This window comes from Balaenoptera acutorostrata, chromosome 13 (assembly GCF_949987535.1).
Source record: "Balaenoptera acutorostrata chromosome 13, mBalAcu1.1, whole genome shotgun sequence".
NCBI lineage: Eukaryota > Metazoa > Chordata > Mammalia > Artiodactyla > Balaenopteridae > Balaenoptera > Balaenoptera acutorostrata.
Genome location: NC_080076.1, coordinates 88189482 through 88205178, shown reverse-complemented (window position 1 = coordinate 88205178; position 15697 = coordinate 88189482). Strand labels below are relative to the sequence as shown.

The 15697-nt window shown below is 54.2% G+C and overlaps 2 protein-coding genes across 7 annotated transcripts in view; both read right to left on the bottom strand.

Moving 5' to 3' along the window:
• TMEM132B (transmembrane protein 132B) overlaps positions 1-803 on the bottom strand; it is a 414018-nt gene extending 413215 nt beyond the window's left edge. Inside the window, exon 1 of one of the 3 annotated variants that reach the window (XM_057527275.1) lies at positions 759-803. The gene's annotated coding sequence lies outside the window, so the exon portion shown is untranslated. The remainder of the gene's footprint in view (positions 1-758) is intronic. The other 2 variants (XM_057527277.1, XM_057527276.1) reach the window with 2 other exon arrangements.
• Positions 804-4265: 3462 nt separating this feature from the next.
• Positions 4266-15697, bottom strand: part of AACS (acetoacetyl-CoA synthetase) — a 52034-nt gene continuing 40602 nt past the window's right edge. The window contains exons 15-19 of one of the 4 annotated variants that reach the window (XM_007189644.3): positions 14927-15052; positions 10299-10368; positions 9672-9730; positions 8656-8858; positions 5878-6158 (exon numbers count right to left, since the gene is read on the bottom strand). In XM_007189644.3, the coding sequence (XP_007189706.2) occupies positions 6021-6158; positions 8656-8858; positions 9672-9730; positions 10299-10368; positions 14927-15052 (596 nt within the window). In that variant the 3' untranslated portion in view covers positions 5878-6020. Of the gene's footprint in view, positions 6159-8655; positions 8859-9671; positions 9731-10298; positions 10369-14926; positions 15053-15697 lie in introns of all 4 variants that reach the window. The other 3 variants (XM_057526132.1, XM_057526133.1, XM_057526131.1) reach the window with 3 other exon arrangements.

Below are 15697 nucleotides of genomic sequence, written 5' to 3'. Positions count from 1 at the left end.
GAAGGGGGAAGAGGGGAAGAGGAGGAGGGGAAAGGGGGAGGGGAGGAGGAGAGAGGAGGAAGAAGAGAGGAAGGAGAGGGGAGGGGAGGGGGAGCAGGGGCAGGGGCCCCAGGTGTGGGCAGGAGTTACAGCGGCAATGTGTCGGCCCCCCAGGAGGGCTGAGCCCACCTGCCCACGCTGCAGCCCCTGGCCCAGCACCTGGGCGGCAGAGGCCTCAGAGTGGGGCAGCTAGATGTTAATCCAGAGTCTCACAGACTTTTAAAGGAAAACCTAAGATTTCAGAGCTGTACTTTGCAGTTTATGTTATGGAAAAACAGAGCACATTTCTCCCCAGCCCACCCCTGTTTCCTTCATCTGGAAATCCATTCTAAGTCACCAGGACCCAGCTTGTTTTCCAAGCAACCTGAGATTCTGTCGAGCTGGGGAGGGGCCCAGGAGCAGGGCGAGAGACACAGGTTAGAGGGAGTCTCTCCTAGAGAAAGAAGGAACCAGGGAGGAAAGAAGAGAAGGGATGACACCTAAGAAAAGATGAAAAGAAACAGGGGCTGCTTGCTGCCTCTGCTGCTGCTTTTTTTTTTTTTTTTTTTTTGGGCCGTGCCCACCCGGCTTGTGAGGTCTTAGTTCCCCAACCAGGGATCCAACCCGCTCGCCCCGCAGTGGAAGCGCTGAGTCTTCCTCGGAGTCTTAACCACTGGACCACCAGGGAAGTCCCTGCCTCTGCTTCTTAAAGAAAAGCCACACGCTCCTCCGGGACCCACCTTCCTCACCCTCAGTCCCGCTTACTGGAAGAAGCCGGCTCCACGCCTGCCGGGGAGTCATGTGACCCAGGCTTAGCCAATCAGCATAGTCTCTCCTCCTGGCCAGTGATTGGCTCAGGTTTGGGCACATGATCCAAACAGTCCAATGAGCTTCAACATGGGAACTCACGTTGGAACTACTAGGGGAAAAAAAATGTTTCACCCCTCTCAGCCCTGTGAGGACGTAGCCTGGAGCTGTATTCACCTTGCTCTCCTGAGAGGAGAAGCCATCTGAGAATGTGATCAACACAGAGGAGGGCAGAGCGGATATGAGGGCAGAGAACACTGATGACATCACGGAGCCCCTGGATCCTGCCACACCTGAAGCTAGTCGCAGCACTTGAGTTTTCAGAACTGTGAACCAATAATACCCTTTTTTCGCCTGAGCCAGTTTGGATCGGGGTTTCTGTTACATGTAGCCAGGAAAATCCTGAGTCATGATTGAAAAATGCAAGCGGACACCAAAAGGAATGAGACCACTGCTGAGCAGGTAAATGGTGAGCAGGAAGGATGAGACCGGCAAGCTCGAAGCCCAGAAAATGAAAACTGGGTCCAAGCTGTCCCTTTTCCTCTCCCCAGAACCTAGCCTGACTCATGATGTACAGTTCGAGCCAGGGAAAGAAGGAGTAGGAGGAAGCACAGGGAGGGCGTCCCAAGATGAAAAAGTTTGGAAATTGTTCCAGAGCATAATGAATTGACTTAACAACGGCTTCTCCCCTGGAAGTCATCTAATGAAATTATGAGACCATCCACTTACTGCTGTGACGGCCAAGGGCACGCTCCAAGATGATCAGCCGTGACAAGGAGCCAGCACTTAGCTCGTAGTGCATTTTAAACATCATCTAAACGGGCCTTTTCTTTTCCATTTATGACAGCCTTCAAGGCTTGGGGACATGATGGCAGCAGGCTTTTAGAAGCAGTTTGTGCTGATGTAAACGGCAACTCGGCTCATCAACGCTAGCTTGGGCTTCCCGGCGGAATCCGACAGGCTCCCCATCACCTTGGCTGTGTGTTCAACACCTATTTGCTTGATGAACCGGAACCGTTCTTGTGTTTTGTGCACGAGTGGTGCTCGGGGTGACAGGGTGACACTGGGGGAGGGCGGGGGCGGCAGGGAGGGTCTGCATCCGGCGCCGGGTGGATGGAAGACTTTTCCAGAAGTCAGCTCGCCCGTTTTCTCCTTCCCTACTCTCTTCTGTCACCCGTGGGAGGCGACCAGGGGCACAGAACCTCGCAGCCCCGGCCAGGCCGCGCTGCAGGTCCTAAGGCTCCCTGGAGCTGCTGCTGGGACATGGGTGGTGGGAACGGGAAGGACAGGAGCAGGGAGGAAGGCTCAGTGCAGCTGGCCGGCAGGTGCCGGGGTTTTGAAGAGCGATGCTGGGGCCAAGGCACTCCACGGGAGAGCCGGCTCCGCGGGCGATGGAGTGGGCTGTTGTTCCAGCCCATCTGTCTCTCGTTAATGAAGTTGTCCAGTGCGGCCTATTAATAAGGACGCATGGGCTCAGCCGGCCTGGGACGTCCTGCCAGAACTAAAGGGCATGGCGATTAAGCCTTAACGACTCCTCAGGCACAGTCAATATGAAGTGGCTTCCAAGCACCCGGCCGGAGGAGAGGGCCGGGGGTCCAGGGCCTGACCTGAGCCCTGGGAAGGAGGCTGGCAGGCCGGTCACACGGGGAGGATAAGCCCAGCCCGGGGGCAGTCAGCAACCAGGGGTCCCGAATGCCCACCCTCCCGGCTCGGTGCTCACACCTTCCTGACCACCACTCTTCCCTCTTCCTGCCCTACAGCACCTGGCGGAGTTTGCAAAGCCAGGTAGGCAGAATAATCCCACTCCCACCCCCAGAAGGATGCCCACATCCCAATCCCTGGAACCTGTGAAAACGTTAGGTTATGTGGCCAGGGGCATTTAAGGCTGCAGATGGAATTAAGCTTGCTAATCGGTAGGTGTTAAAATAGGGGATTATCCTGGATTATTTGAGTGAGGCCAGGGTAATCACAGAGGTCCTTGTACGTGGAAGAGGGAGGCAGGGGTGTCAGATGCTGCAGCCTTTGAGGATGAGGGATGAGCCACCAGCCGAGGAGGGAGGCGCCTCCAGAAGCCGGAAGGCAAGGAACGGGCGCCCCCTAGAGCCTGCAGAAGGAACACCACCTGCTGGCGCTCTGATTTTAGCCCAGCGAGACCTGCGTCACACTTCCGACCACCAGAACTATAATAAATTCATGCTGGTTTAAGTTTTTGGTAATTTGTTACAGCAGCATGAGTAAACTAATACAGGCATACTTGGGAGACATGGCCAGTTCTGTCCCGACCACCGCAATAGAGCAAGTCACAAGAAGTTTTTGGTTTCCCAGCACGAATAAAGGTTGTTTATACTATACTGTAGTCTATAAGCTATGCGATGGCATTATATCTAAAAAAAAAAAAAAAAAAAAAAAAGTACGTACCTTAACTAAAAAATACTTCATGGCTAAAAAATTCTGTCTGAGCCTTCAGTGAACTCTAATCTTTTTGCAGGTGGAGGGTTTGAAATATTGCGAGAATCGCCAAAACGTGACACAAGGACACGAAGTGAGCAAACAGCACCAACAGATTTGCACAGGGTTGTCACAAACCTTCAGTTGGTAAAAAAACAAAACACAGTATCTTCGAAGCACAATAAAGCGAAGTGCAATAAAATGAGGTCTGCCTGTACACAAAGGTAACAGGCCCGGTTTAAAAACACTCAGCTGTCCAGACTCCCCCACAGGGAGAGGTGGCCTGTGGCCAGTTCTGGCCTCTGAGGCATAAGCAGGTGTGCACTGGCTGGGCTTTCCTGAAAAGCCATTGCTTTGCTGATACAAAGGGCGGGGGTTGCTGAGGAGGGACAGGCTCTTTGCCTCTCACCCAGCCCTGGTCGCTTCCTCCTTCCTGCCTGGGACACGGATGGGACGCTGGAGGTGAGCAGCCCCACGCGAGCACGGCGGAGCCCAGGGGACAGGAGGAGCCGGGCACCTATCGCCCCTGCACCCGCCCTACAGCGGCCTCTAACCTGCCGTGACGTGAGAAAAATGAGCCCTGCCAGGGGGCAGCCCGGATGCTGCGACACAGAGCCAGGAACGACCCAAGTGCCACCCGGCTCCTGCAATGATGAGGAAGTGCCGTCCAGAACCCCGGCGGCCCTGAGCCCTGGGGGAGCCCAGGGTGAGGAAAGTCCTCCTCCTCTGGGGGCTGGCTTCACACTGAGAAGGGCTCTGGGGCCATTCGGGCACCAGGCACGGCCGCTAACTAGCAGGGACCCAGGACATGCCCGCGCCACCTGGGCCAAACATCTCCCAGCGGGTTGCGGCTCCTGGCTGGCCCATCAGCACCAGCTTTAGGCCCTCAGACCCAGCCCCGGCTTCAGAGAAAACACGCAGCACGCTGCTCGCACGGGTGTGTGCACATACACGTATATGCTTACTGTATTAAATGCCTCATAGCACCTGCCCCGTTTTTTTATGAAGTTCAAAATCGTTTATTAAACATTGTGTGTGTGTCTGCCTTTAAGTTGGCAGAGACCTATTCAATCTCTTACAATACCCAGTTTATACTTGACATTCACACTTGACAAGAAACAATCCATCGTTTAGCCATGACAGACATTGCTGGCCAATCCTGATGCACTTTTTTTCAGCTGAGATTTGGTTTCAGAGTCCTTCTGAATGGGACACTCTGCCTATCACCCGTTTATCAGAGCTGCCACCTGAGGGGAAACCTCTTTACTATCCCAAGATAGAATCACTTTTCCGGACTTTACTCTGCATTTAAAATGTGGTCATAAATTAACTCCAGTAAACTCAGTGCTGCCCCGTTTCTATAATCCACGAGAAAAAGGGTTCAAGAAAGTTTTTCACTGTACTCGGTTTTAAAAAATACAAAAATGAACATTACGATGACAGAAGTGTGTTAAGAGGCTGAACTGAACAGTACATTCAAAAGTACACACAGCTGCTGGCGACAAGCTTTTGATGTGCAGGTCCCGGCCCCCTGTGCAGCGAGGCCACGCCCCCTGTGGCCCAGCGGCTCTGCCTCAGCAGGACCCGTGGCCTGGGGGCTCGTCCGCATCCCTGAGTGATACTCCCCACGGCGTGGACATCACCCACGCCTTCAAACACCCACACACCACACACTTAATTAACATTAAAAAAATTTCAAACCACTCAAAGCCCGTGAAATTAAGAGATCCTATTAAAACGTGAAACCCACTCATTCTCCAAAGGGAACTGGAAGTCTATCTGCTGGGGAGCACCGGTGGCTGGGTGTGACACACGGTTCCCCCAGGAGCTGCCCAGATTCCGTCCGTGACACACAGAGAGCGGGAGAGCGGTCGGCCCGGGGTCCTGAGAATCTGCCGTGAGATGCTGTAAAGTCCCCCTGGGACGGGCCCTGTGACAGGTAACGTGCCACAGCAGACAGATGGGCCCTGAAGGGTGGCGGCCAGAGCCGGGAGACCAACACAGAGGGAAGAAAGAGATCTGGGCCTTAAGAGAGGGAAACAGAGCCACAGTACAAGGCTGCAGGCCGGCCACTGCCCTGGGGTGAGCCGTCACCAGGATGCCTGCGGGCCCTGGATGGGGACCAGGTGTCGGCCATGCCGGTGCACGCACAGGAGACCCCAGCTCCTCCCTGCGAGTGTGCAAAGACACACACTCTCCAGACTGCCACACACACAACCCAAACCCTCCCTTTCGGCCCCTGAAGGTCAGGATCCCCCTGTGGCGGGTGGAAGAGTCAGGGACCCACCAGGTGAAACCGCAGAACAGAGAATCGTTCTTCCCCAGGCCTACGGACTTGGTGCAAACTCCTTTGCGAAGAGCCGTAGGTTTCTAAGTCTTTTCTTTTCTTTTCTTTTTTTTATAAATTTATTTATTTTATTCACTCATTTATTTATTTTTGGCTGCGTTGGGTCTTCGTTGCTGCACCCGGGCTTTTCTCTAGTTGCAGCGAGCGGGCTTCTCCTTGCGGTGGCTTCTCTCGTCGCAGAGCACGGGCTCTAGAGCGCAGGCTCAGCAGTTGTGGCGCACGGGCTTCGTTGCTCCGCGGCATGTGGGATCCTCCCAGACCAGGGCTCGAACCCGTGTCCCCTGCATTGGCAGGCGGATTCTCAACCACTGCGCCACCAGGGAAGTCCCTCTAAGTAACTCCTTGAACGCACAGAAGTGACAGGACAGACGTGTGTGGCTCAGGGACGTGCCGGCCCGGCTCAGAAGTCCTGCAGCTCGGGGACGTCCCGGTACAAATCCAGGGTCTCGGGGTTCGAGAAGGCTCTGCGGTGCTCCACGGTTTTCCCAGCGATGATCTGCTTCACGGCCATTTCCACTTTCTTGCCGTTGAGGGTGTACTGCCGGGGAGGGGAGGAAGCAGACAGAAAGAGCATTTAGACCCGAAGGGGAGAAAAGTCCCTCAGCTCTGACATCTGGGCACATCCAAGCCGAAACGACCACTGTGACCTGGGGCGACGAGAGCGAGCGATTCTCGGTGGGTGACTGTGAGCAAGTTCCTTAACCTGGGTTTGTCCCCTTGAACATAAACTGGGGACCAGAGCACCACCCCGAGGCTGTGGGCAAGCTGATGAGTTAAGGCGCACACAGCTCTCGGACGTGCCTCGCTGTTACACTGCCTCTTTATTACTTACGTTTACTTTCTTACACTGTATTGTATTAGAAAGACTAGCTTATTTCAGGAGTGGGCTGGCTTCCTGTGACTGTCCCTGATCACCGGAAAGTGAGCTTCGTCCAAGAGCCTCACCAAACTTCCGGCAAATCTTCCCCCAGAACCGTCATCTGAATGAGATGGGGCACTGCTTTTCCCATAGTCGGCCTCTGTCCAAATGCTCAAAGGCCCCTCTAAAATTCGTAGCACGCATTTCATCTTTAACCCCAATGGTCATTTGGCAGCTGTGCTGGAGTGTTTAGGGACCAGGAAAATTCTGGAACAAACAGAGAGCCCTTTAATAAAGCCGCTGGTGTCCTGATCTCTCCTCGCACTGGCACTTTTTTTTTTTTTTATCCTGAGATGTAATTAAAATTCATTCATTGAAAACCTCGGTCTACATGTGAACTAATTAAGGATCTGAGCACCGGATTCTGAGGGACCACCTGCCACTGGGGCGTCGTCAGCCCCTCTCGCCCTGAAATGCAAGCGTCTCGCATGCTTTCTGTGCTTTAAAGCCCCAAGAACAGCCTGCATCAGCTGACAAAACAAACAAGGCGTTGTTTTAGAAGAAATCCTGCTCCTGCTTCCCGGTGAGAAGGGCTGGGGGGTGGGGCAGAAGGTCCCTGGACTCCTGCTTGGCCCCCTCCCTACCCCCCTTACCCAAGAGATAAGGCACAGCCTCCCGTCAGGATGGGCCAGCACGTCAGCTGTGACCAGTGACGAAGACCTGCTGAGATCAGGGCAGTCGTGGCCGCCGGGCCCTCCAGCCTGGCAGGGCCTCAGATGCCCGCTCGTGTTCCCCTTGGTGTGACCAGACCCCCGGCCGTGACCTTGGCCGTGTCCAGCCCCGACTCCCTGTGGCTGGGCCGGACCCCCGCCAGCCTGGTGACACAGGGCGAATCCTCTCCGAAGTGCTCCATTAGTTCGGACCACAGGGATCTGAGAACACGAGGGCGCTTGAAAAAAGCCCCAGGAACCCTCGAAACGACTCCACAGGCCAAGCGGACGGAGGAGGAGAGAGCTGAACTGAGTGCCCGGAAGTCAGGGGACGAGAGCCAGGCTGAGGACGGAAAGAAAGACAGGCCGGGACGCTCCTCACCTTCCAGCAAATCGCTCCACTCTTCTTGGGAGCAGATACAGTTTGGGAATCACCCTTTCGGCAGCAAAGGACACAGATTCGTTCTCAACAAAATAAAGCCGAGGGGACTATCACATTCTAGTTCCCCAAACTGTTCCAGATCCAGAACTGATCCACTGAAGGGAAGCCTAAGACCCTCACCAGGGAAAAGACAGTGAGTGTCACTGACTCAAGAAGTCCCTCCTCTCCCTGAGAGCCACTGTTTGCACAGCGTCACCGGGAGTCACCCGCCGAGTGAGACAAGAGAGCTCCCAGGCCGCCGAGTGAGACAAGAGAGCTCCCAGGCCGCGGGGCCCTTCCTACGCACAACCAAAGTGGAAAGGAAATGTGTGGACGGTATAAAAAGCCCCGGTTCTAACTGCACCTCACACGCCCGCCCCTGCTCGGGGAGCGACAGGCAGACTCTCCTTCCCCTGGTGGCCCAGTTAACCGGTTCCCGTCCCCGCCTCTGTGAACAGCTACTCTGCGGGCTTGGCCCCGCTGTGCACTTACACTGCTGTGTGCGCACACACGTGTATACACGGAGGCCTTCTCGGCTGACAGAGGCCTTTGTTTCGTAAGCGACACAAGTTAAAGCCGTGATCTGATCTGAGTGCATCTCCTCCCCCACTGAGAACCTAAACAAAGTATTGGCGGGAGTGGGGGCAGCTTTCTGGAGCTGTGCCTCTAAATAGATTCAAATCTTCTTTCTGCAGGCAGAACTTAAAATTAAAAGGCAAGAGCAACGGCACCCCAGTGACTCTTTAAAAAGTTAAAATTAATTTTCACATTAATAATTTGAGCACACGCTAAAACCACACAGGGGAAAAGCCAGTTGGACGTGCCAGGCTGGGCCTGCTTACCCTCTGAGGACTGGTATTTAGCAGAAGTTGCTTTACATGCAATTTTAGGAAGAGTAAAAAAAAAAAAAAAAAAGAGAGAGAGGGAGATGGCAGAAAAGAAAACAGGATGGGGTTGCCAGGCAACGGGCACCAACTATATATAAAGCATGAGCAAGCATCTAGATGAGAGCTCCGGAAGCACGCGGGTTCTTGGGGGGCCGTACCGGGATGCCCTGGGTCTCCAGGATGAGGCTGGGCACGTGCCGGGCGGACAGGCCCAGGCGGATGGCGCTGCAGACCCTCTTCACCAGGTCGGGCCGGAAGGTGTGGCCGGAAGCCATCTTCAGGAAGAGGATCACCCTCTCCTCCCCGTCCTTGTTGTACTGGGGGACACACAGGCTGTCCAGGACCTCCTTGAAGGCCTCCACTGCGGAGACAGGGCCAGGGCCTCGCTCTCACACCATCCCACCTTGATGGGGACCGCCGTGGCTCCCCTGGCCCCCCCGGCAAGAGCCCCGGGGAACAGGCAGGATGCCCATCCCCAGCAGAGTCAGAGGGCTGTAGCTCGCACTGGAAGGGCTGACGTCTTACAAGGAGCCGGGCACCCGCCTTACTTACTCAATTACAAATTTAAAAATAAGAAAAGGAATCAAGTGCCGCGGCGAGGGTCCTCCACTGGTGGGAGGAAGAAAGGCTGGAATCACATGGATCAAGATCCCACCCTGATTACACAACCCTGACATGACTTTGGGACTCTGTCATCCGCATGAGGCCGCCTCCCTGGGAGGCTGATTTCGTGGCCCTGGTGGGACATTCTGAAGGCTCACAGGTGACTCTACTGTGCATCCATGAGGCCCACTGTCTTTATTTGGCGTCCTGGATGGTGCTGTGTGACTGTCAGCAATCACACAGCCTCTCTGTGCGTCTTTCTTCACCCATAAAGAGTGGACACAGTTGACCAACCTGATGGAGCTCACCGTGAGGATGAGATGTAATGGAATGGGGATGGGCCACGGGACCTTAAGAATCCTGTCCTGAGGTTTTCTGAGCCACAAGCAGTGTGGACGAGGCATGTTCTAGAAAGAAGGACATGCTCATACGTGTCGATTCTCACGCCCGGAGGCAAAAGGGCAAGAGTTATGCCAAAAGGTGGGATCTTTAGAAAGCAGGTCCCCGCTGAGACACTCCTTGCGTCGCTCCTGGATGACTTGAAAACAATGCCGGGACAGAGAATGCTCACCGATGTTATAGATTTCCGAGCTGCCGAATCGCACTCCGTTGGGGTTGAGTGTGCCGTCGCTGGAGAGAGAGACGAGGTCGTGGGCACACGGCGGCTCCAGAGTGAGGCCCGTCGCAGGGGCCCCAGGGACAGTCACCCCCTTTCCACGACAACATGCCATCATTACCGGCGGCCTCCCCAGCTCCTGATCCCGAGCACCTCCCTTTCTCCCTCTAAACTCAAAGCTAGCTATCAAGGGGGTCCCCTTTGTGTGGGCACATCGGCCACCTCCCTGCCCCCCCCCACACAGGTCCCCCTTCCCGGGTGCGGGCGCCCCTCCCCCCTTCACTCCGGGAAGGGCCGTAGCGATGGCAGACAATACACGGGGGGCACGTCGGCCGCAGGCCTCCCACCCCAAAGCCCCCCGACCCACCACTGCGGGGCACAGAAATGTGGGTCAGGCCCAGACCCACCCCTGGGAAGCTGACACAGGAAGAACCCAGGAAGGGCCCAAAGTGGGGCAGCCAACCCACCCCGCAGGCCGAGCAGATGGAAGGGTCCCGGACACGGGAAGCGCCCCCCTCTCCCTGCCCAGCCGCCTCGGGAAGCGGGGCCCCAGGGAAGAGAAGCCAAGTCCGTGGCCCTCACCTTCGGCCCAGCATGATGATGCCCCTGGTCTTGGGGTTGATTCTGCAGTAGTCGCCGTGCACCCAGACACCTGCCGGGGGGCAGAGGGACTCGGTCACCCCAGGGGGACAGGATCCTGACCGGCTGCCTGGACAGACACCCTCGGAAGGCATGACACCGACGTAACTCTCGTCAACAGACACGCCCGAGGCCCAGAACCAGGTGCGACGTGGGGCTGGGGGCGGAAGTGAGCCAGACATCTCCCGCCCCCAAGCGCACGCCTTCCAGTGGGCTCCGCCTTCCAGTGGGCTCCGCCCCACACCCAGGTCTGAGATGCGGCAGCGCGCAAGAAACGCCCCTCCCGCAGGTCCAACGAGGGCTGCGGGAATTCACGGGGGCTGAGCGCAACCCCAGCAGTGAGCACGTGAAGGGGGGACTGCGGAGATAAACGGAGCTTTGAGGGGGGCCTCTGAATGGAGGGTGGGAAAGTACAAGACCCGCCTTGGGAAGAGAGGGTGGTCTGGGGTGGCTGAGGGAGCAGGTCCGGAGGGGTTGGGGCCCAGCCCACCTTGTAACAGAATAAACAGAAGGAGCATGACCAGGTGGGAGGCGACTGCAATGGTCCCAGTAACCTAAGCCTGAACTAAGGCACCAGCCACGGGGACAGAGGCTTAAAGAGCAGGTAAAACCCAGGGCACGTGGAGGGCGGAGAAAGAGGGAAGAATTAGGTAACACTGACACCGTGCGCCCTGAGCCACCCCGACGTGGCCCGCAGCGTGCAGCTGGGCCCTTGGGTTGGTGACGTTCATGGGGAGGCCCCCGTCCTGGATGCAGCAAAGCAACAGATCCCAGGGATCCGGCCCCAGCTTTGGACACATCCTCCACCCGACACGGAGCAGCAGAGAGAAGCCACGCCTCACGGGGGAACTGCCATGCCTCCTCCCTTGGGCGAACGCAACTGGCCTAGGATGGGCCCCACAAATAGAGGAGGCGCCCGGCGGGGGCGGGGGGGGCAGGGAGCAGTCAAGAGCACAGCTCTGCCGGCTCTGCGCGACTCGGAACTCACTTGCCTTGCCTCCTGAAATAAGCCCCAGAGCCCCTGCGATCCAGCAAGGGGAAAATGGCAAACCAAGCCAGCTCAGGGTCCTCACAGATGCCATCTCTTCCTTCCCAGTTCTTGACACACTTTCCAACTGTAAGTGACTCTAAGCTGCTACCCCTCCAATGACAACATACTCCGTTGATGCCCTCATCCCAACAAGTGGCTACAAGCCACGACCGAGGCTCCTCCGGAGATGAAGCCCAGGTCCCCCGCCTGCAGGGAGCGTGCAGTGCTTGGGAGGCCATGGAAGAGAAGGAAAGGCCTCATGAGCTCATTTATTCTGAGCAAAGAGGACGGGAGGCCTCGAGGGCCTTCCTCCCTCCTCCCCAAGCTAAAAAATAAAACCTTTTCTTTTTTTTCCCCACTAGGTATTTTATTCTTTTTGATGCAGCTTTAAAGGAATTGTTTTCTTGCTTTCTCTTTCTGATAGTTCATTAGTGCACAGGAAAACAACACATTTCTGTATCTTAATCTTGTGTCCTACAACTTTACTAAATTCATTTATTAGTTCTAATAGTTTTTTGGTGGAGACTTTAGGGTTTTCTATATATAGCATCATGTCATCTGCAAACAGTGACAGTTTTACTTCTTCCCTTCCAATATGGATGCATTTTATTTCTTTTTCTTGTCTGATTGCTGTGGCTGAAACCTCTTCTTTCTAATCGGATATTTAAAGGGTTCCCCTACACAAACGGGTGGAAGAGTCATTCCTAGGCTTGCAAGTCACAAGCCAAAGTTTTGCAGAAGCACGTCTGTATGGCTACTCAGAAAACCAGGCTTATAAATGGTGGTCCCAGGAGACAGCAAGCTGCAGACACAGCAGCAGGGCCTGTCCCACCCACCTCCTGGGAATCCTTTTTCATTTTGGAACTTGGGTGCCAGGATCAACGCATACTCTGGCTTATATGGAGTCAGACCTCCCATGAGTCTGATCCTTACTGAATCCCTGGAAATGCAAAGAAAAAGGAAGATGCAAATCTCCCGGAAGAAGTTTTCATTTGTGAAAATGAAATGACATGCTTCAACCTCTTGCAAAACCAAAGCTGAGGGGATGAATCCACAAGTGGCTGGAGGCTCTGGTGCCCGGTTGCCACGTCAGAGAAATTAAGGGTTTCCTTCTAGGTTTCCATGCCCCTGGGCCTGCAGTTCAAACTCTCTTGTTTTCATGGCAGGTGATTTTGCTTCACTCTGCTTCTCCTCCTACTCTCCCATTTCAGTGATGGGACCCGTGAACAAATACACCAGGATGAATGGGCAAACCCAGCCTTTCTCCTGCTTTTAATTCCTGGAGGTCTACTGCCTGAAATCTTTTTAGAGTGAGCATGTATACCTGTACATTAAAAAAAAAAAAAAAAGATGGCCCAGCTTTCCATGTACATAAATGTAAATATAAATAAACAACACATTGCACATACACGTTTCTCTTATTAAAGGACCTATGACCACTGGACCTGTTTTGCTAACGAGAGCCAATGGCAGCTTTGGCTGCTCCATCTCATCAAGCTCAAAATCTTGATGGCTCATGGGCAGGCCTGGTCTCCTATTTGGAATTTGTCATCTTCAGTCACCTGTACCCATCATACTTCCATTTTTGCCTTGGCTACCAGGAAACTCAGAGCTGAAATCATTGCTTTGAAGAATCAGAATGATCTAAATCTTTCTAAAGACTGCTTTTAAGTTCCTTTTAAATTTTTATTAGGTTTTTAAAAATAATTAAAAGTCACAAAGAAAATCAAAATGGCTCATATTAGTCACACACATACATACATACATTTCCTTTTAAAAACTCACACAGAAGGGATACAGTGCCCTCGGTTCTGAACTCCTATTTGTCACTTAATAAATTCTTGGATACTTTTCCATATCGGCACCTTGTCAGTTTACATTTTCACCTGGCCTAATTTTTCAGGGTAGTGATGTCTGTAAGTCGGCTGCCTGTTGCAGAAAAGAAGACCTTGCTTCTTTGTTGTTGTTTTCTTTTATCATCGAGCCATGTCCTATACAGTCCAAGAATCTCTCAGTGCTGGGCCTGGAGAAGTGGTCTAAGTTCAGCCTGTGTCCACCCTGACCATGACCAACAGCTTCAGATCCCATTATCTTATCTGCCCTTGTTTCTCCATATTTATTCGTATGTCACACCTACTTCCAGAAAGTATTTGAGGAAGCTACCTATAAAGCCAACTATATGATGGGATTATTGAAAGAATCAGAAACTCTGCACTGGGGTGAGAGGACTGCTACAACAGAGCAATGATGGCAGCTCTGAGTTTCCTGGCAGCCAAGGCAAAAATGGAAAATATAACAGGTCACCAAGTATTTGTTTCCTCCAAGAAGGAATAGCAGAGCTTTGGAAATAAAGACTTTTTCTGAAATTAATCCTGAGAGACATTTATCACGCGAACCCTTGCACATATAACAAAAAGTGACAGAAAAGAGTTTTCAAAGAGTGGTGTTGCAGAAGATGAAGAGATGTCATTTCTTACATGGATCTTCAAGCTGAGGTTCTAATCCCTTCCTAGGACAGGAGCCCCGACTCCTCTTCCAGGTCATTTGAGGAACCTCTGTCTCTCCCTCTCTCTCTCTCTATTCTGCTTTAGTCTGTCTGAACAGCTACACACTGGCAGGACCCAAGGTGGGTCTTAAATGCAGCAGGCATCCAATGGAGGCCAGGCCACATGGCGGGGACGGATGCTCCTGCTACCCTCATATGCGACGTGCTACGCCAGGTACGATGGCTTTCACGTGGGACATTACACGGGAACACGCAAGGCCGAGTAGAGAAACGGGGTGGACCCGTGGCACCTTCTACCCCCGATGGTCACCTGCCACTTCCTGATTCACCACATGTGGTTTATGCAAAATAGAATTACCTTTCTAGAGGCTGAAGAGAGCAAGTACTTAGGTGTAAATAACTCTGGAGCAGAAGACTCGCTCCATTATGAATTACATAGCTGCACTCGAGGTTGCTTACGAAATAAGGTAAGGAGGCAGGAATCAGAGCTTTAAATAAGAAGACTTTCCAGCTCTGGGGCAAGACACCACTCCAAAGATGAACGGAGGGTGGCAGCCTGAGTGAGTGATGGCCGGGAATTAATCATCCCGCTGCAAAAGCTCTCTTCTCCCATCACCTCCACGAGGACTGGATGATGGGGTGTGAGACAGAGGACACCCCAGCCAGACACCTCTCGCACACGCATCTCTCCCCGAACAGGCAGACGAGCCTGGGTAAGCGAGCGGGCCTCCCGCCCCTACGCAGGCAAACCAGCGGGTCGTGCCGGCTCCCAGGAGCAGGGCTCCGGGCACAGAGGGTGGTTAAGAGTAATCTAAACACAGATTAGGGTTTCGTAAGATGGCTTCAAGCTGACGGTGACAAGATACTGATCAAAAATTCATCATCGCCCCCCTGGCGGAATGAGCTGCGAGCAGCCTCACTGGGCTTTGTTGGGGGGGGAGGGGGGGCCGGCAGGGGGCAGGCGCATCCAGAATTAGACACCGAAGGCCCGGCCCGGGCGGGAATCTGGGCAGCTCCACCTGCATCCCGACCCACCTGGGAATTTGGAGAAATACGCCTTCCAGTACTTGCTGCCGTTCTCATCGTTCCAAAAGTGCGTGGGCTGGCAGGGGAGCGGCTTGGTACACACCAGCTCACCGCTCTCCCCCCAGACTGCCTTGCCTGGCCGGGGAGGAAGGAAAGATACACTGAGCACACGCCACAGCCAAACACCCTGGCTCTCTTTCTCTCCTTCTCTCCTTCTTTAGGCTATGAGCTATCGCAGAGTATTTCAGACACATCCAAGCTATGCGGCCGGCCCCACCCACATGCCCGTCACCCCGGCGTCACTGAAAGCCACGCTAACCGCCCCACCACACTCCCCCGATCTCGCTCTTGACTTCAATCCTGTACTGTGCCCTTCTGTGGATTAATAATTTTACCACATCTACATGCACCTGAATAACACGTCATTTTGCGTGTTTCTAAACATTGCACAAATGGTATCGCGCTGCCCCTCGGGTCCTGCATCTTGCTCTGGGTCCTCGTCGGGGTCAGGGCACGAGGCTGCTGAGGCAGTGGGGTGGCCTCAGCAGCGCCCCCAAAGTTTGGATGCCTGCCTGGCGTTCCAAGCACGTGGCCCTCCGTCTGTGCTGCAGGCCAACACCCACTCCTCAGCCGGAGGGGCTGAAGGAGGCCGGGGAGACCAGCGGGTGTTCAGCCAGGCCTGGGGGCCGGCAGTCTGCGAGCGGCGGCAGCGGTTTTAGAGAACTGGCCCCAAGCAAAGTTACACATCCAAGCGTATCCAAGTTACCACTCACACCTCGT